The 21,007-nt window shown below is 42.9% G+C and overlaps 1 protein-coding gene across 2 annotated transcripts; it reads right to left on the minus strand.

Moving 5' to 3' along the window:
• Positions 1-756: 756 nt before the first annotated feature.
• calb2a (calbindin 2a) lies at positions 757-15,982 on the minus strand. Of its 2 annotated transcripts, none has more exons than XM_070907602.1 (11): positions 15,889-15,982; positions 11,683-11,759; positions 11,509-11,598; positions 10,385-10,465; positions 8,311-8,367; positions 6,081-6,158; positions 4,646-4,701; positions 4,467-4,506; positions 4,227-4,280; positions 1,965-2,036; positions 757-870 (listed from the first exon to the last, which is right to left on the minus strand). In XM_070907602.1, the coding sequence occupies exons 1-11, from the start codon at positions 15,980-15,982 to the stop codon at positions 757-759; spliced, it is 813 nt and encodes a 270-aa protein (XP_070763703.1). The 2 variants fall into 2 exon arrangements, with proteins under 2 accessions (XP_070763703.1, XP_070763701.1); XM_070907600.1 differs by having other exon boundaries at positions 757-873.
• Positions 15,983-21,007: the final 5,025 nt, after the last annotated feature.

Consider the following 21,007-nt stretch of genomic DNA (forward strand, 5'->3'; position numbering starts at 1 on the left):
GTCAGACTGTAAGGCACAAAGAAGGCTGGTTTCATCAAGGCACAACCACCACTGACAGAATCATGTTCATACAATGTCAAAACTGACTTTATCTTAAGACATTTTATTAATATTTTCAATTGACAGTATCAGCCAAAAACAAACATTGAAAATGAAAAATCATGTCAGGGCAATGGAACAAGAGGGCTTGAGGACAAATTGAGGTGGAAAAATCAATACCAGTTCTATCACACACTATTTATATGAGATAAATTCAAACACAGCTGCAGTTTTGTTTGACTATATATTGTATCTAATGCAAAGTTGAAAGAGCGAGGGGATGGAGGGGTCAACAAAGCCGGGGTCAAGGTTCAGGGCTTATCAACAGGTCAAAAGGTCATTTCTGTGGAATAATAGGTTTGGGCTTTTGGTCAGGAGTTGCAAGTCAGGCACAGCATGGACAGGGATGAGGTCAGAAATGAACATGGGGGAGAGTTGGGAAGGTGAAAAGAGACAGGTCATGGTTAGGGTTGAGAAGTCAGAGAATGTGGGTTTAAGGAAGAAGAGCTGTTGCAGGCTGACAGTGCATTTATCATTCATTCTGAGGTTGTAACTTTAGGGGGGCGTTGGGGAAATTAGGTTGGGGGAGGGGGGGGTATCTGGCACATGCACCTGGTATATGTTGCCAGGCAGCTGGAAGGTGGGTGTGGTTTCGGGAGAGCAAGAGGGCGGGGCAGGCAGAGAAAATTATGATATACAACAAGAGAGGAGGAAGAGTCACATAATTTGCTCCCTGCAGAGGACAATTTCCAGCTCGCCACGGTAGAGCTTCCCCCCGTCAGACAGGCTCATGATGCTCTGCTTGTAGCCCGACAGGTTCTTCAAGTCCACCTCCTGAACCAGAGAAAGGCAGGTACGACAGAGTCAGTGAAAGCTGAAGAGGCCAACTAGAACTACACGTTCCAGGAAAACAGCCAGCCTCCTCACCAGTTAATGATCCACATAGATGTACAGAGATATTATAGGAATACTGCAGGCAGCAGCGTGTCTCTATGATCCTCTCGCTCTTCCTCGACTACACGTTGCTATTTGTCACTTTGATCATGAAGGTGACACTACTCTATACAGTATAGAGGCTACAATACAGTATTTATATTTATAGTGTGTAGTTCAGAGAGTATTAGAGATCCAAGACCAAACTGACAGAAGGGCGGGACTGAGCACAATTACAAAGCCGTCTGCGACTTCAGCACCACGGACAGCGCCATGGACTCATCCATACACAGCACAGTTAGGGTACTGATGTTTCGGAGCCACAGATTCTAACCTCAGTCAGATAAAGGAGCAATGAGTCAGGTAGACTACACTAACATGTTCAACTAAACAACCCCTCTGCCCCTTACTCTCTCTGCTAGGGATGGAGAGGGGGGGTGGCAGGTTAAAAAGGGGGATGGCATCCCCCCTCAAATCTGATTATAGTACAGTATTATGAATTAAAATGCAAGTAAAATGTTATTGCATTCTGACATTTGTGTGTATTTTATTTTATTTAATATTAATAACGTTTAAATAATCTCTCACATCAAGGACCACAATGAGAACAAGTTGACAAGTCTTGACATGGGTGTAGTTGTGATTTAATGTTCTCCTTACGATGTCAACTAAACTAAATGTGACACCAAGACATTTTAAAGTTAAGATGCTGTGACTTGTTCAATTTGAAATTTACGTTTCTGATTGTCCTGTGTTACTTTTCCGGCCTCAAGTCCTGACAACAAGACAGAGGACTTCAGTGATATCACACCGACCTAAGACAGGTATATTTAGGTATACTTGTCTTTTGTTTCTGTTTCTGTTCTGAAACACGGTACGTATATACAGAATGTACAGGGAGTAAACAGCTGAGAGGAGCAGACACGACTGGAGAGAAATGGCATCAGGTGCCAGGCCACAGTATGTACTGGTCCACAAATGCCCCATCTCACCTTCTTGTTTTTCTGGTAGAGGTCTCGTAGCAGGGCGTCCAACTCCTGCTCATCAATGTAGCCATTCCCATCCTGACAGAGCAAAACATAATGAAAGTGCAGTCATATAAGCTGTAGCTCAACAATATGTAGCTGCCTATTACACCTGATTTCTTCCATGCTTTGCTCTCTAAGCGGCGTGCACCAGCTATGTTTAGATTTTGAGCTTGCTCTTTTTTTTTTGCCCTGCTCTGCTGCTCAACTTCATTCAATATTTTATGGCAGCCATCATGAATGCACCAGCCAAATGGCCCTTCATGAATGATGATTTAAAAAAGACTTTTCCATTCACAACTCTGTAAAGGGGGTTAGCTGTAAAGTCAATATGGAGCCGCTTTGCTAATTAATGAGTTATGTCTCCCAGTAGTGTTTGGAGTTTGGGGCCAAAAAAAAATCGGGAAATTTTCCCGAGCGGCACAAAACCATGTTCTGTTCATCTAGGCTCGGTCTCAAGATGACTTCAGAGCTGAGAGGCTTGCCAGTCTTGTTTTTTACTTTGGGAGATGGCCTTTGATGTTTACAAAGCTAGACTGTAGTGTCCTAGATCCTGGGAATAAAGTGTGAATTCTATTTATTTTCACTTTAAATGAAAGACCCGCGACTCTGCGCGTTATGGGAAAGCAGAGCAACACCAGGTATCAGTCAGGCTGTCTAGGTTGCGGGCCATCTGGCATTTCAGACATTTTCAAGGCACAGTTCGGGGCTGCGGCACCGTGAGCCACGCTAGTGGCAGCTGCCTGTGTTTCAGCTGCGGGGGCTGAGCTCATAACAAAATGATTAAACTAATTACACACGTAAATGGTAGCGCTCCGTTCGCAGAGAGAGTCTACATGAATGGACCGCAGTGGCTAATCCATAATTGAACATTCAACCCTGTAGTCTGCTCGTGAGCTAGAGAGAGTGCTAGCCTTAAATCCACCCCCCCACCCCCCACCCCTTCTGACTTCTTGCTCTTCAAGCTTAATTCCAAGAATGGTATATTGACTAAGGCCAAGACAGTGGCAAGAAATAATTACTGTTCATTTTCTGGATCTTTCAGCCATAAACATTTCAAGTAAGTGGACCTTGTACCAAGAATTTCTTTGTTTTGTGGTCAATAGTACAATATTCTCTATGTAATACTGTTGACAGTGTGAAGTGGCACTTTGCTATTTGCACTGCAAATGTAAAACAATGTTTTATTTTTCACTCAAAAATAAAAATTGCAGTATCAATGCTGGACGTTAGTATCGTATCACTGCTCAAAAAAAAAGAAACTTAAAAAAACAGCATGAGAGAGTAGAAAACAACTGATTTTCAATTCAAATGTTACTAACTAACAATAGCGGAACATAGAAGCATTCAGCGCATATGAGCTTACAACCGAGCTGACTAGAGCACTGGAGCTGTGCCACATCAAGCTGAGTTGTTTATTTCCTCAAAAATTGAGTCAGCCTTCTCACAGCTACCTAGATTACGGCCGGTCCCTCAGGCTGACAAAAATTCACAAGATATCATAAATAAGAAAAATGATTTAGCAGATAGCACAACGTGCAGCTCTCTCCCCTGGAACTCCCCGTCTGCCTTGTATCATGTGTGGTCCCTCCACGCCAATCTGCTGCTAATGTGGAAAATGTGAGCATTAACGGAACCGCTACTCAACCACCCCGAGCTGTTTACAAAGGGACAGGTGTGCCGAGCCCAACTCATTTCCCTGGGGAGTTGGGGAGCGCTCTATGTACAAAACAAGGAATTTGCATATTCAAGATTTTAACAAAAGGGGAAACTCCAAAACAAACGCTGAGTCATCCAGAACAACTTGACTGGAGAGTTTAGTCTATGTTTTCTAGCTCTGAATGAATATGTTTGGGGCTTTTATTGTGAAGGGGGTGGACGGGCTGTTTTGTCAATGTTGGGAGCAGCAAAGTTCATCTTGGCCCGGACTGCAGAGCCTCCGTGTTGTCATTTTATAATGTTCCTAAGTATATAGCGGCCCTCATAACCGTTCTACACCTACACTTACTCAGTCTCGGGTAATAATTAAAGATAAAAACAATTATTTAATTAGCATTCAACAGCAACAGCTCCCATGATGTTTCAATAGTTCCCCCGTGGCTAAGACTCAAAATAACTTTTGCTAACTGTTTCTAATGAAAAATAAAGTGTTCAGATGTATGAAATGAAACGTGCCAAAGTGCTAGCTAGTGGAGGGGAAGCTGCGTTTGGGAATGAAACGTCCCCTACCTTGTCATAGTATGTGAAGATGGCATTGAACTCCTCAGTGGTCAGCTTGACACCCTGTAAAAAACAAGGTTTGATTACCAGGCTACACACTGGCAAAGGGCAGAAGTCACAGTAAGACAAAACTCAATCAAAGAAGTGAAGTCTATCAGAAATATTCAGAAACAGTGACATTAACTGTGCATAATGTAGCCATTTTTGTTTTGCATGAGCATTTCTTTCCGCACCATGTTTGTTCCCTACCTCGAACTTGAGTAAGAAATTCTCCTGAACAGGGAGAAGCCTGTGGGGGAGAGAAGGACTTCATTAGCGGACACAATAGTTGTTAAATTATTCAAATCCGATGGCGCTGACTGAGCTTCAGCGTGCAATGTGTTTCAGCGTTTATACGGCGAACAGAAGCAAGTAAAATTGCACATTACCTTGCCATCTCTGACAGGCCCAACTTCCCATCTCCATTCAGATCAAACATGCGGAGCTACAAAGTGGAAGCAGAGCAGAGGCAGGGAGGGACAGAGGAGAGAGACTGAAAGGAAAGTTTTTTCTAAAGGTATATGCTGTCAAGATGAAGGAAGACGTGGTCCCATGAATTTCATTGACTGAGAAATAGAATGGACGGCCAGAAAGTTTCTTCCTTTATTATAAATCTACAACTTTTCTTCCCCTCCATAGTTCGAGATGTTAAACAGAGGACCAGTAAAGGGACTGCCCATAAAACCTGCTTCAACTATTTCAGATTTCAGCCAATGCAACTAGATGGTGACTTTTTCTTTTTTTTTTACAGAATAATAACCTAAAACTTTTTTTAGGACAAAGTTACATCAGGAGGAAAGAATACAGAAGAGTTTGCCAAATCTGATTTTCTTATATATTACGTTTCCCTTCAAAGAAAAGCTGAAGATGGCCTTCTAATATTTGCACACGTTATTGCAAATCAAGTCGGTATGAAACCATTCATTTAAAATGGGACCACTAGGAATTTCCATTTGAAATGTGAATTAAATGAAAGGTGTATATTAGGGATTAACAGGCGTGTTGGGTGATATATAACCGATGGAAGAAAAGCTTGCAGTCATAAAGCTTGCAGATTTATTAAAAACATTTTTTATGAATGTTTTGACATTTTATAGGCTATTATTGTCATTATTCAATGGGGATTATCTGGCAAATCTCCATCACCTCGCTGCATTCCCTCAATCGCAGCTTTTACTCTCTGTGGGTCTGATGTGTAATCAAGGCACAATAATGGCCGGGTTTGTGAGCGTGTTGAGGGAAGTGCTCCAGCAAATCAGGTCAGGTCAACTCTGGGGCTTCCTGGAAGAAGCAGATGTGGGCACATCTGGGCTGTAAACACACAACCTGCAGGACACGGTGGGCCACGACCACTCAGCCGCACAGCGCCGCTGCCACCAACACGATAGGTCTCTGAGGGCCTCCGCGCCAGATGGACATGTACCTTCCAGAGACTGCATGAGGCCCACAGTGCGCCTGCAGGATTCATTGGCGTTTCCAAGGTTTGACTTTTAATTTAATTACTTTGAGAGACTGATGCAAAATCAGCACCTCTACGGTGTTTCCTGAGCTGAGAGAGGAACTATTTTACTGCACCGTGGGGTACAATGTCCTCATGAATACACAACAACTTCTGGATCCGGACAAAACAATCTGGGTATTTTTGGTGAAAATCAATAAAAATGAAAATGATGAGTCTTATGTTCCTCATACTGAGCATAAAGTTTAGCAGAATAGTGAGAACTGTCCAATTACACCGTGTGCCTGGGATTCTTTATTGTGTGTGTGTGTGTGTGGTGTGTGTGTGTGTGTGTGTGTGTGTGTGTGTGTGTGTGTGTTTCTTACTATGGTCTGTGTGTACTCCTGCAGCTTCTGGTCATCATAGTGTCTGTTAGCCTTCTCCAGCAGGTCTGACAGAAAGCCCTGAGGACAGAGACACACCAATGAAAAATAAATCACAGCTATGCGAGACCTTTACTTAATGTTTGGGGATGTCGCTGGGGATTCAACTGAACCACCAGAGGTCATAGATTTTACAGATTTATTCACACTCTGGTAACCTGTAGCATTAGTTTTTTAATATCACTTTCTGAAATCTCAAAAAAGGTTTTTATTGACACAAAGTAAAAATGATGTAACAAGTAGTAGCAGTAACATAAACTCAAGTATCCAAAGTAAAAGTAATGATAGTGTAGTGATAGAGAAGCGGTTTAGTTTCTTTTCTTTCTTTTTTTTGGTGGATTTCCATGTTTTTAGAATAATTGACGAAGGAAGAAAAGGAAGAAATGAAGAAGGAAAATATGAAGGAAAGGTCAAAATAATGAAAGACACAGTAGAGGTAAGATAAAAGAGGCAGGGAAAGCACATGAAAGAATACATGATATCAATGGTATGAATGTATCTGCAAAGTAAAGAGTAACTACAGCCATTACACTACAGTACATTTTTATATAGTACAGTAAATGTAGTGCAGTAATTTCCCTCTCGTGCAGTAAAAGTGTAAGGTATCTTAAAACGAAGGTACCATTGTCTCAAATCTGTTCTTACAACACTTGTGCAGTACTTGAGTCGATACATTTTTCCACGTCTGCTCACAGTCGTGAGGTGAGGCGCGTCTGCTGCCTGCGATCTCATCTGCATTTTTCCAAAGCTTTCAAAAAAGCCACACCTGAGTAACTCATCTGCACCTGGTCAGCTGGAAGAAACGTGATCCCAGGGCAACCCAAGCAGCCTGATCTGTACATGATGCCTAACCACTGACCCCGTTAATGCTCTACTCCCCAGTGTGGAGCGCTTTCCTCTATACGGTCTGACACAACATCTCCGAGAGGTGTTGAACTGTATTTGTATGTATTATTTTAGAACCTGCGTTGTTTTGCCTTTTAACGCACTGATCAGGAGTCGCGCTCCTAATTTCATTGTATCCTGTACAATGACAATAAAGGCTTTCTATTCTATTCTATTCTGCGGTAACATTTGTGCAAACTGTTCAGCTTTTTGCATCCGAATCCTCACCTGAAAAAAACACTCATGGTCATTGAGGAATTTCCCGGGCAGCAGCATCTTAACTCTCCTCTGTCAAAGCTGCTGCCTGAATTTACTCCTCAGTGTCGAACATTTTGAAATGTTGAGTATCTGTGGCAGCTTTTAGCTGATATGTCGCGTGCAAAGACTACAGCTTGGGCCATAGTCAGTATCTCAGTTTGTTATCTTTACTTGTTTAATCCGTATAAGAACAGAAATGTAAAAATGACAAGTTGTGGTTCTGCAGGAAGTTACCTGCTAGGTACTATTTCGTGGCAGGAAGCGACCAGGCATGGAGGATTTCTTAGGTAGGCATTCCCCCTGCTTCCAGTCTGTATGCTAAGCTAAGACAATCATCTACCGGCTCGAGCTTTATATTTAGCATAAAGACATGAGAGTGGTATCTAATTCAACTCTCTGCAAGAAAGCAAATAAGTATTCCTTTCAGCACACAGAATCAGTATGATAATAGGGTAGTTACTGACCATTACACAAAAAAATGTAGAGGATTATTTTTCAGTCTTTCTGTCCTTTCTTTTTATTGCTGCAAAACAACATAACATCTAGCAGGTGACTTAACGTAAATACAAAAATGCATACAAGTTAAGAGACTTTGTCTACACACAATGAATTAAAGGTATACACCGAAGGGAACATAAAAAACAGAAAAATACGACTATTACAGTGGTATAAATATATGTAAATAAAATGTAAATGATTACATGAAAAGACAGGAAATATGGTTTAAGTGGCTACTTGAATGGCTATTAGCTTCTACTATCTGATAATTAGAGTTTAGGGTAGGTGCTCTGTTAGCGAGCGTGTGTGTGTGTGTGTGTGTGTTGATGTGCAATTGAATGTGTGTGGGGGGGGGGGGGAGAAAGAAAAAAAGACATAACAAAATAAGAATAAGTATGACCAAGTAAGCAGATGAATAAATAGCAGGTATTTGTAATATCTGTACATTAGGCACTGCAGGTTATACTAGCCTTTGGGATGCAAATGTAGATACATTATCAGAAATATTACATAATAAGTTGCAACAACATACCTTCAGTTCATTTGCTTCAATGTAGCCACTGCGATCTGTATCATATCGCCGCCATGCCTACAAGAAACCAACATGACAGAACAAATATTGGATTGGAAGCAGTTTTTCAGCACCGATGCACAAAGACACTGTTCTCCAGAGTGATTTACATCCCCCCCCCCCATACATAAATCCTCTCTGATCGAACCCCAGCTTGCTCTTTAAGTGCGCTAAGAGTTTGATTTTTCTCTGGTGCAGAGCAGAAATCGTTCCAGAGGGGACGACCACAAAAGCCTGGACCATCACTGTAATCACTCAGTTTTCAATACAATCCCGTTCGCCCGCATACAGAGCAGAGGGCAATGAGAGGGACGGAGAGAAAGTCATTTTAATGAATGTTTTAATCTAGCAGCTGTCCCTGTCCAAAGAAGGGCTCCTTATCAAAGATGGATGGCCTTCCCCCTTCCCCCTTCTCCCTCTCTTTCCCCCTCCTCCTCCTCCCCCTCGGCTCCTCCTCTCCTCCTCTGGGCTCTGCAGAGAGGAGCTACAGTGGTGTTATCCATTATATATGACTCTGAAAATAGAAGGTTCTGCTTCCTCATTCTAACCCTTTAAAAACCTCTCCACCCACTTCCTCCTCCCCCCTGCACCCTTCAACAAAAAACTGATTAATCCTCCTTTCTTGTTTTATGTTCTCTAACTCCAGCTCTCAACTTCCCATCCACATTTCATTTGCGGCCTCTCTGTTTCCGCTTTCTCTCGTTTGCCCTTTGTATCCTTCTCTCCCCACACCTTCTCCTTCATCCATCCTCCTTCTCTCATTTCATTAATCCTTCTCGATATGACACAGGAGACAAGAACAGCCTCTTCCACCACATGAAATTGGTTTCTAATTGGCTCCATTCTTTCTTTGCAGCAGATCTAACATGAAATCTGCCATTTTCTTATCTTCTGTAAGTATTTTTGTGGATTAAATGATTTCCTTTTTCTATCGCCACATATTGCCAGCCCACATCCTGCTCTGCTGAAGGCTTTCTGTTACTCCTACAATAATTTATTATTCATAATTCTCAGCAGCACTACACTTGTTTATACCGTACTTGGACATTTTCATATATAAATGGTTTCTTAAACACACAACTTGGGGGGCGCCCCGGTAGCTCACAGTCTTTATGCTATTCAGTATAGTAGCATCTCATATAAGTGACAATGCCTTCTAACAATGCCACTCGGGGAGCCTTAGTTTTCTATTCTGCCAATGGTGACTTTGGCAGAAATGTGCCCTGCGGTCATTCGGAAAAACATTCGCGTAGCTGTTTCTTTCATATTGATTCTAGGCATGGAGTTTACATGTTTTGTTTTGTTTTTTCCCCTTTGTTTCGAAACCGAATGAACCAATTAAACGCTTGAACGCTTGATGCTCAGGGCTGCACTGCGCGTTGAGATGTGGCAGTTGTGCGAGTCAGCTCCTCTGCAAACCTCATAGCAACCCATAACTTCTTTGCATAGACCAGCAGGGACTTATACATGCATCCTTGGAGAACACCCAAAGTAAAGTTAGCTAAGTCCTCTCAAGCCAAACATTTTGCTACAGATTGGACTTTTTCAAGTACATTATCTGTCTTCTGTTTCCTCGCTTGTCACATATTAGCCTTTGTTTTTGCTCCGCAACTTCGACAGTCGATGTTCTCGATGGACCAGGTGTGGCCGCTCCTTTGCCCAGAAACGACTATGTGTAATGGAGGCCGAGAGACTGTGGTTTTCCTTCCAGACTACTCCACTTAATTTCACTGATTAGTACACCTCCAACCATACACAGGGAACTAATCCGTGAAATTAGCTGGTAGGTAGGAGGGAGAACACGCAGGCTGTCTCCCCTGCATGGCTGACTGACGCTGGTCTGTAATGTATGGTTGGTTAAGCAAGTAGCCTATGTCCCGACTAATGGCATTTCTTGGTGAACAAGAAGCTTTTGTACAAAAAGTATTGCAAATGGCCGATCAAATGACTGAGTTCATCGTGAGGAGACAGCGGCTTTGCATTAAAAAAATATACCCCTCCACACACACTCTCACACATAGGAAGACACTCTTACCGCCATGAACTCAGCACTGGAGCTGACAAACTGTCTGAAGCAGAGCAAGAAGTTCTCTTCAGTTGGGAGAATCTGGGCCAGCTGGAGAGAGCAATGACAGGAAAATGGGAGTGGTGAGAACACAAGATGGTGGGGTTGATATGCTGGGAGAGAGGAGATGGAGACTGGGGAGCTTTTTGTCTGCAGCGCCTCAAATGGGCAGCTCAGACATAAATAATTGAGAGCCATAACCTCAGAGGCCGGGTTATGCCTAAATTTGAATTTTTTTTTTTTTCAAATCCTGTCTTTGGGTGTTCAGACAAAGCCTTTGCACCTGATTTTCACTCCAACAATTGAACCTAAAACTCATTTGCAGATCTGCCATGCGGGCGGTGGATTATTGATATTGCAGAAGCTCTCCTTGCATCTCTTTCAAATCACACTCTGAAAATGGTAAAATCGAGGGAAGGCAATATCCCAAACTGACGCTCCATAGAGACAATCATAAAGACTGTATTTATGCATCGATCGGAGTATTGACCGGGCCTCTGAAGCCTCTCACTTGTAATTCCTCTGGCTCGAATTATCTTTTTCTTTGTACAACTTTTTCTCACCCTCCGACTCAAACCTTTTCTACTGTTATTTTTGGGTCTGAGCCACATTTCAGTGAATGTATTGTGAAAGCACATCAAAAAACCTGGCCCAAGTAGAACAGCTCTGTTGCTCTCTACTAAATTTTAAAGAGATAGTTTAGGAAACCTGGGACTTTCCTGCCAAGAGTAAGAGAAGATAAATACCACTCTCATGCATGTGTGTTCAGTATGACGCTTCAGCCAGCAGCCTGTTAACTTAGCTTAGCAAAAAGACTACAAGTTTCATATTTGACGGACAGACCTGACAGTGATATCAATCTTCTCAGCATCATTGAGACCATTCATTCATTCATCAACAGATCATTTTGGAAGATGCCAGCTGTTTCTCCTGTTTCCAGTCTTTATGCTAAGCTAAGTTAGTCGGATGCTGGCTGTGGCTACATATATGAGTGAAAGCGGTATCAATCTTCTCATCTCACTCTCGGCAAGAAAGTGAGATGAGAAGAGATGAAATTTCCAAGCATAATACAAGAAGCACCTCCGAGGCCTTACCTCTGACATCTCAATTCGTCCGTCTTTGTTCTTGTCGAACTTCTGCATGAACTCCTTCATCTTTTCTCTGAATGTGGGGTTTGAAGGGTCCTAAAAGACATTTGTACTCAATACAAGTGAAACCTGAGCGGTCGGTATGTGTGTCTGTGTTTAATCTCTAGTCCCTGAACTCACCACCCCTGCTCCTCTCCGGGCCATCTCCAACTCCCTGAAGAAGTTCTCCAGCTCCTTCCCCTCGATGTAGCCATTACCTGGGAGACAGACAGACCATAACGGAATGTAATCGCAACATACCACAAAGGGCTTCCCCCCCCCCAGTATTGCTGACATGCAACCCCCCCCCACCCCGTTGCAGATGTGGTCACGGTGTCACACTGTCAAACAGATGCCAGCATGGCTCGGTTTTGCCCCCGTATTGATTCAAACATGAGCCTTTTACCAGTAACTCGCTTCCTTCCCCTCTGGCTCAATGGCTCAGGCTATTGACTGACACAATGCAAACTGATCACTCCTCAAAGACTGTGTGTTCACAGGGTTGCACGCAAGGAGAGGCTATATATGGAAAATTGCTTTTCTAGGATTTTGAAGGTGATGATCCACCGGCGGCTTCTTTTACTTTACAGAGATCAATACTACCTTCAGCAGGGAGTTTGGCAAACGGGACGAATCAATATGGATAACAGTGTACTGTGACAGTTTCTGCCTGAATTTGCTTTTTTAAGATTATCTAGACTTGTTAAAGTGATATCTTGTCATGAGGAACTGCAGCTTCCTACTATCCCTCGGAAAATGTCTTAACCTTGTTTTACTGCGCGCTATCAATCATTTTGACAGACTAAGTGTCACTTTTGTCAAACGGTGCTCATCCTGAGACATTGTTTTTTTTTTTGCATTCTGTCGTGACAAATTTAGCTTGCGGACAATAAAGCTGATTTCCTTCGTATCTTATCTCATTCTGTCCTTACTCCAGGCGTTCTGTTGCCCTGACAGTACCCATTCAGAGTACATACGAGTGTGCCCGCCTCACCCAGGTAGTCTGTGAACCTGTGCCAATATTCTATCAACAAGCATGCTGAATGGCTGGACAGATGGCTCAAAACGATGTGACTAGCTGCTTCAATAAAACCCTGGAAGGCAGAGCTGCCTCATTAAACACTAACAAAGATTATTATGCCATCTACTTCCTCTCCTCTTCCTCTAACTCACCGCCTCCCTCTGTCACCTTCTATCTAACTCCCTCTCTCTATCCAACCAACATCTTAGTGCCTTTGTTCTATCCATGGAATTTTTTGTGCATGTATGTGTGTGTGTGTGTGTGTGTGTGTGTGTGTGTGTGTGTGTGTGTGTGTGGGCACGCATGCGATCCTTAGCGATGTTATCAAAACTCATGAATAGAAGCTCTGCTGTTTCAATAAGTGGGCCAGTAAAATGCCTCGCTGCTATTGAGCCTCTCTCCTGTGGGTCTTATTGACATTTAGCACTCTGGAGAGAAACAGCCTGCTTGATAATTAAACAGGATAAGATGTGATTAATGACAAAGTGAATGGCATAACATGACCATAAAAATAGATTCATGAATAGATCATGCCGGAGGGCTGTCATACGTTCAATAAACGCGGCAATAGACTCATACACGCCACTATATTTGTGCATAAGGGAGCATCTGTTTGTGCCGTGCTCATTCAGATGTTCTTTCTGCTCCACACAGCCTTTAAGCCACAACCATATATATGAGTGCCATATGGGGTTTTTTTTTTCTATGAAATGCTGCATGTGCTGCAGCCTAATTACAGTGTGTCCATCTTGCAGTAAACTGTCCCAAATCCAGTATCAAATCAACACATTTCCATATATACATAATGATGCTGTATTAATGTAAATGCCGGCGGATACATTTTCATGGCTGACTTCAACTCACTTCCCGATCATTCCTTTTAAATGTCAAATAACTAATTTTATGTGTCATAATGAGCGCGCTCCTGCCAACTTACGTTCATATACGTTTGGCCTCTCAGCACAAGCACTTAAAGCTTGCACCAACCAGCAAGATAAAAGGTTCACAAAAACCACTTTTGTCCCAAATACAACACTCTTCGGGATGCCACGTCATTACAGCCCCAAGAGACGCTGGTAAAGACTCTCTACTCTTCTGGTTTCTGATTCTAAAAATCAACCCCAACACAGGAAAACTCTCAAAGTGAGCAGCTGTGGCGACTAAGTGCATATTCAAAGTCTATATAAAGTGCATTTGCCTTTCAAAGGAGAGTGCAGCCCTGTCTATTCAAATATTTTGTGTTGGGATCACAGCTGGGTCAATCCAGGAGGTGGGTTTTTGCTTCATATTCTGAATTTCCATATCCAGGTTAATAAAAATAATTGACAGCAAACGCTCTATAATTAGCAAAAGGAGCTGCAGTTGTTTCCTCTTTCGGCTTTGAAGCGATCGAATTGAGAAGGCCTGACAGAGACAGCAGAGAGAAGATGAGAGGGGCACCAGAGCGGAGGAGCTGCGAGAGACGCAATCCAGATGAGACTTGATCCTGGGCCAACAGGGGAATATGTGGTTTCATCATCTCTGGGCGCATCGCCTCCTGTGTATTTTTATCTGCAACTCGGAGATGTTTACTCAATCTGAGCAAACAAATTAGCTCGCCTTTCTTTCTGCCGAGCCAGAAGACACTCCCAGTAATGAGAGCAGAAATCAAACACTGCAGCCAGATCTGTTGGTGCACACTGGTTGTATTTGATTTGCAAAGTGGCTCATTGCAAAGCTCAATATGTAAAATACCTCCACAGTGGGACTTGAACACCTGGGTGGCAGGACTGATAACCGTGCGCTCTAAACAGGCCACGAAAATCAGAACAATAACAGATATGACAACTTTGTCTGCACATTGGCTCATGTGGAGGAGGTCAGCTGCAGAGCCCCCCCCCCACCCCACCCCACCCGACTCCTCATTCCACCCTGATTTCCCTGTGGAATACATGTAAGCAGGCATCAAAACAGATCGCGTTAACAATGAATCCCCAGGAGCGCGTGTGTAAAACAAATAGGTGCAACACACTGGCCTTGTTTGCAGGTGTGTTATGGACAAGAGAGTTGATTGAACAAGCAAAGCTGAGGACTCTCTGTTTAATAACGACCAGCTGCAGTCCCAGTCTGACTCTCAAAGTTTGAAAGGAAACAAAAAAAAACGGCCTCCTTTTTATAGATTGACCACTGTGGACTTTTGATTCTGTCCGGCGCTTTTTCGAAAGGGTTCAGCACTTTCATCAGGTCACAGATTGACCTTAATCCACAGAGGAGTCTGCAGGCCCTCAAGTGAAATGAAAGTATGAACTTTGCCATGATTGAACTTGCGAGGCTTGAAATAAAAAGTCATGCTGTCACACTGCAACACGGACACGTGCACACAGAGGCGCTTGCAGACTGAACAGACAAATCTGTACGGCGACAAACAGAGGATTGATGCAAGGAGATCGAGGTTGAGAGACTGGAGAAGAAACAGGGTGTGTGTGTGTGTGTGTGTGTGTGGCGGTTTAGGCGGTCATACATGGGACAATTTCATGTTGACAGACATCAATATCATAAAAATCCTTTTTTTTTTCAATACTGCATAAACAGCACCCACACACTTAAATAAGCCAGTTTTTCAGTGGAGATCAATATTAATACAAGGAGCATCACTCAGAGCCAATTACTTATGGGCAATGGGCAACACCCAAACTGTCAATGGTTACATGTTACTGTAACCCAGAGGAAACACCAATTAAATGATGAATTGATTGCAAAATTAACACTTACCTCTCCTTGTTTAAATCAAACGCCTTCGCTGCTGATGAGAGGACTTCTCTGTGCGCTCATAAAAACTGACGGATGAAAGGCTGCATCCACCTCACATCTGATTTATATACGTTTGAATGTATGGAATGAATGCATATCTCAGTATATTGTCTCTTTTAATAGAATAACTTGTGCTTTCACGAGAAATAATGTCTCTGCCTCAGCACACATACAACATCAAATAAAATAAGAGAAGAGAAGAAATAGTCCCTATAATATTCCTAAAATATCAGCGCAGAATTGAGCATACAGAAGCCTATTTTATTTTTTTTGTCTTCCCGAATCTCCCAAACTGTCGCTTTGATACCCCCAAAAACGACAAACTTTGCTGTTATGTTACAATCTGTTATTCTAAACTTCATAACGGTTTTCCTCCACTGTAGGAGGATGCATGCCAGTCTTTTTCTCTGTATGCTCATTACTAACCTTCCTTCAATCGGCTGTATTGCACAGCAGCGATATACAAGTCGGTGATCTTACATGGATTATGACTTTGGAATAACTTTATAGGAAGAGGGGGGAAAAAAGTGTCCTACCGTCAGAGTCGAAATGTTTCCAAATGTCGAGGAACTGGGACGCGGTGACCTCGGCCAGGTGCAGGTGAGGAGGCTGCTGTGCTTTGTTTGCCATGATGCTCTCGACGGATGCTGCTGCAGGTCAGACGCCAGGGAAGCAAAATCCGCTGCTAACTTTTCTGTGTCTCTTGTTCAAACACACCCCTCACTGTGGCCCCGGCGCGCCGCCCGCCGCTTTTTAACCCCGGCGCAGGAGCGGCAGCACCGCCGCACCGCCGCTGGGGGCGCACTGCCACCGTCAACATCCATCTGAGTCAGCGTCCCTGTCTCTCTCTCTCTCTCTCTCTCGCTGTGTGTGTGTGTGTGTGTGTGTGTGTGTGTGTATGCTTCCAAGCTTGATGTAGTTGAGTGATAGGACGTCTTGGGTACTGCAGTGGACAGACTTGTGTGTGTGTGTGTGTGTGTGTGTGTGTGTGTGTGTGTGTGTGTGTGTGTGTGTGTGTGTGTGTGAGGTAAAGATGAAAGAGATGCAGATAGAGAGCAGATTGTTTTGTTGTTGCATCATCATGCTTTACAGTAGATCCCATGTGTGTGAGAGTGTTTGATGCAGTGCACGTGCATGCATGTGAATTCCCATATTTCTGTATGCCTGTGTGTGTGTGTGTGTGTGTGTGTGTTCCTTCCTACATCTGTGTGTGTATCTAAGCATGCAGCTCCCCGAGCCTGTCTGCCAGTGTGTGAGGCTTCGCAGACTTAATTAGAACTCACACACTAATCACATTTCCCACACTGCCTGCAGCCAGCAGTGATTAGCCCACATAATAAATGTAAATTCTGAAGAACTTTTTCATTAATGGCCAGTCTACTGTGCAGAGGGGCAGCCAAAGCCACAGATCCTATTAGGAGAATGAGGATGGGGGGAAAAAAGTACTCATATATATTTCTTCAACTCATTTACTGCAAGAGGTGATAATATTCAGGATGAAGTAATAAGGCTGTAATGAGCAGGAGGGCAAGTATCCCTGCAAGCATTTTCCTGCTGTGGGCTGAAAACTGGAGACAGCTTTTCACACACGAAGAATATTAATACTTTTCAATTGACTCACGTGCTTTTGGAATCCTGTTAAGAGAACTGGGTGAGTTCCAGCAACAGAACACACTGAAAATACAGCATTGACATGGTGCCAGGAGGCTTTTAGCCTAGCTTAGCATAAGGACTGTACTTGTTTCTTTAATCCAAACTTAAACAGATATGTACATATATATTCAAATATGCGTGTGTGTGTGTGTGTTCATATTACGTGGCGTAACTACTTCTTGGCAAACAACAATTTATCCATATGACCAGCACTGGCAGCGTCAATGACTGCAGCACAGGTTGCCATACAGTCTTGAGCCTAGCTCCAGTGAAGGTCTCTGTACAGGCACAATGGTACCAAACCTGGCAACCACCTCAAGTACAATAGTAAACACCATGACATTTTGTTTATTTTTGAATACGAGCCAGGCTAGCTGTTTCCCTCTGCTTCCAGTCTTTATGCTGCGCTAAGCTAATCGCCGCCATAGTTAACTCACAGACATCACAGTGGCATCCTTTATTCTCACTCTTGGAGAAAAAGCGAATAAGCGTATTTCCCAAAATGTTGAGCTGAGCCTTTTAGAGCTCACTGAGTTTGATGATGTTGAAACCTGATGTTCTGCAAGTAACACATGAGTTTGAGTAACAATTTCAGCGCTGGAGGTCTTCAGTCATGTTTTGACATCATATCACCGCTGTGACACCTGTGCAGTCCATGCTGGGGTGTTAACATTTTGCATTTTCAGTGCTATAAATCAAGGCTAGGCCTAATTACTACCATCCGGATAAGCCAAGTTGGCACCATCATGCCTTTAAATGCATTGTTGAACTTGACCTGTCACGTCTCCTCAGAGGTGGAGCAGTAATTTTCCAGATCCTCCAGCCGACTCCTTTTGGAGGCAGCGTGTGAAAGTCAGCAGAGACATTCCCTCACTAACAGCTATTCCTTACGTTTGTACAAGTCACATTCACTAACAGGAGCGCTGCTGTCTCAGAGACTGTGCGAGCTCAAGGTACATGACAGTGCATAAGAACAGCTTGTGTGTGTGTGTGACGGTGTGTGACAGTGTTTAAGAGTGTAAACTCAGCAGAGCTGTCCTGCTCTATTTCCCCCTTCACCCTATAATAATCAATAGCGGGCCTCTGGCCTCAGTTGGCACGGCGACAATAGATAGATCAACATTACATTACAGATGAGGCCTGTCGCCAGCCTGCGGGGACTGCCGACTCAAACACACTTCATTCTCCTCTCTCATTCTCTTTGGTCTCTCCTATCGTCTGTCTTTATCTGTCCTGTCCACCACTTCCCTCCATTCAAAGCAGAGAGCCTGCGATTTGCATCCTGCACGCATGTCTTTGTAGACGTCTCACTGAGTTGTGAGGCATCCGTGTGAATGTGTGTAAATACAGCCCAGCCCAGCATAGGTGTTGTGTTTGTGTTGTTGGGCTGCCTGGTTCATTTGTATTAATATTTCAGCTCCACCGTGGGCTGCACCTCCACACGCCGCTGTATGTAGATTAATTATGGAACAGAAAGGAGCGGGGCACGGAGCAGCCATTTCCACTTCATCTCAATCTCACAGCGTCTTCATCTGTTTGAGGGTGTGTTTAAAGTGAAGGACAGAGAGAGTGAAGCTGGAGAGAGAGAGAGAGAGAGAGAGTGTGGATGCATTGATGAGGTGTGTGTGTGTGTGTGTGTGTGTGTGTATTGATTGATTCTGGGAAATACCCCCTCAGTACATACAACACACACAAACGCGTGCACTCATCCATGACAGAAAACACCAGCGTCCAGATGTTTCATAGCAGTAGTTTTTATTTGACAGCAGCAACATTTGCATAAAATGTTTTCCAGGCAATAGAGATGTAGTCGGTTTATCTTGTAAGTGAGCTAGACTCTAACCTGAGACTTGGATGCAGTAAAAATGATTCAGGTGAGACAATATATATGGTGGTTATTCAGTTTAAAAAATACAAACATACAGAAGACTAAGAAGGAGGCAAAACTTGGACAAACAAAATTTGGAGTTGTGCTCATACAGGAGAATAGCCAGCATAGTAGTGCAACTGAAAATGAATTAAATGTAAATGTTTCCCTGTTTATTGCGTTTGGAGCAGCTCCAGATTTTACATTTCGACGGCGCTTCGTTCTGAGTGGAATTCCAGTTTAAGACTCCCATTAGCATCTTGATGTTAAGCCTGATACAAATGGTCTAAGAGGTGGACTGCTGATCTCGGATTTCTCCCCGGCCTTTCCAGCTCTAATGAATGAGACGGTCAAGGGAACCTGGCAGGAGGTTCCAGATCAGCACCGAGAAGATTGAAAACTGCAAGCCTGGGTATTAGAGCCCTTCCCTGATATTACAGTGTTGTGGTCTCCTGGCGTACAAAACAAAACTGAATCCAAATGCAGTCCACCGCAGAAAAACCTTCATACATCACTACTGCTTGGCCAGATTAGCCTTTGATTGAGCCTTTGTTTCTTTTTATAGTGATTCATTCGTTTTATATATAACTCTATATAATTACCCATATAAGATCACCAAAAAGAAGAACCCCCCATGATCGGACAGGCTTAGACAGAGTATGCCATTACCATTTTGTCACATTTTCAACAAGTCCATCAAAAGTTAAAATAAGTGATCTGTCTACTTCCAAAATAAATAACTCTGATTTGATCACAGTGCAATGCAAATATAACTACTTTGATTTATAGCTAAAATAAAGCTAAAGTATTTATTGCACATCATTAATAACAAGCATTCACCACATAAAGGAAAGTAGGTGGCAGTTGGTCCCAATGAGCCTGTTTGATCACAAGAATGATTCTATAGTCTCTCTGATTAGCAGCTATTTTTATGCGGACTAATTTCTAATTCCCTGATGGAGAAGTCATGGGCTGTGTCCTCTAGCCTTGCACATGTCAAGGCCAACGCATAAGTGCACAGTGTCTTCTGAATACATCTTAAGCTAGTACAGTAGATGATGCATCCATTAGTGGTAGTTGTATACATTGCTCTTGCTAAAGACACAACATAAGACATATAGCCTGTATTCATGTAAGTATAAATAGAGGGTATCACTCCATTAGCAGCAGGCTGAATTGACAGGTTGTCAGTGACGACATCTTAATGACAGACTATCTTCTAAAGATGAGGTAAAAAAGTTTCTCTGTAAACAGGAACAGAGTGCTACCCAGAATGATCAGAACTGCTGACCCTGACCACAATCATCCCAGTATATGTGAGTATATGTGTCCGTTCGCAATCAGTAGCATAAACTGACCACAAAATTGTTCTATATTCATTATGTTGTTCGGACGTATTCGAATATTTTACCTTTATGTTTTTACATGCTTGTTGTCTGTCAGATTATATGTTATATATAGTTTCTGATTCTGATTCTGATTCTGAATATAAATGCCACTCCAGCCCTAACAGGTAGTAAAGGGAAAACCCCAACAACCCTGCAGCTCTGATGCAGCATAGAAATACATACCCGTTGGGTTGTACAATAGCCACCGCTACTCCTATTACATTTATTGATCCATGATCTGGGATATATGAGAGCATGGTCGTTCTAAATAAGGGAATGCTACACTGTAATCTTAGCCACCTGGATGTGGATTTGGAAACACACAACAAAAGTAAACATGTCACCCACAGATTTTAGAGACACCCATTCCAGATCTCATGATTCACGTGCTCCACTTTAACACCCCTTAAAGACCTTGTTTTTGCTTTCCTGAAGAACACATTGAGCTAGCTGTCAGAAATATATACTAGATCTCTATGAATGTGATTCATGGGGACTGGATCCAGGCTAACATTTCCTGTCTCGTGAAAGTCTTTCTGTGACAGCGCTGAACTGGACACATACCATGTCAACATTCATCAAATGCCATGGACATTTCTGGCTATTACAAGCGTCTCTAAGCAGCATGTTGACATTCTCAACATTTTTATCTTTACTCCGCTCTCTACCTCAAAAACCTCTCAATTACTGCTCCAGTTAATCACGTTAGCCAATACAACACCCAAATAAATAAGTTATCCACACTAA

The sequence above is a fragment of the Enoplosus armatus genome, chromosome 6 (genome assembly GCF_043641665.1).
Source record: "Enoplosus armatus isolate fEnoArm2 chromosome 6, fEnoArm2.hap1, whole genome shotgun sequence".
Taxonomy (NCBI): domain Eukaryota; kingdom Metazoa; phylum Chordata; class Actinopteri; order Centrarchiformes; family Enoplosidae; genus Enoplosus; species Enoplosus armatus.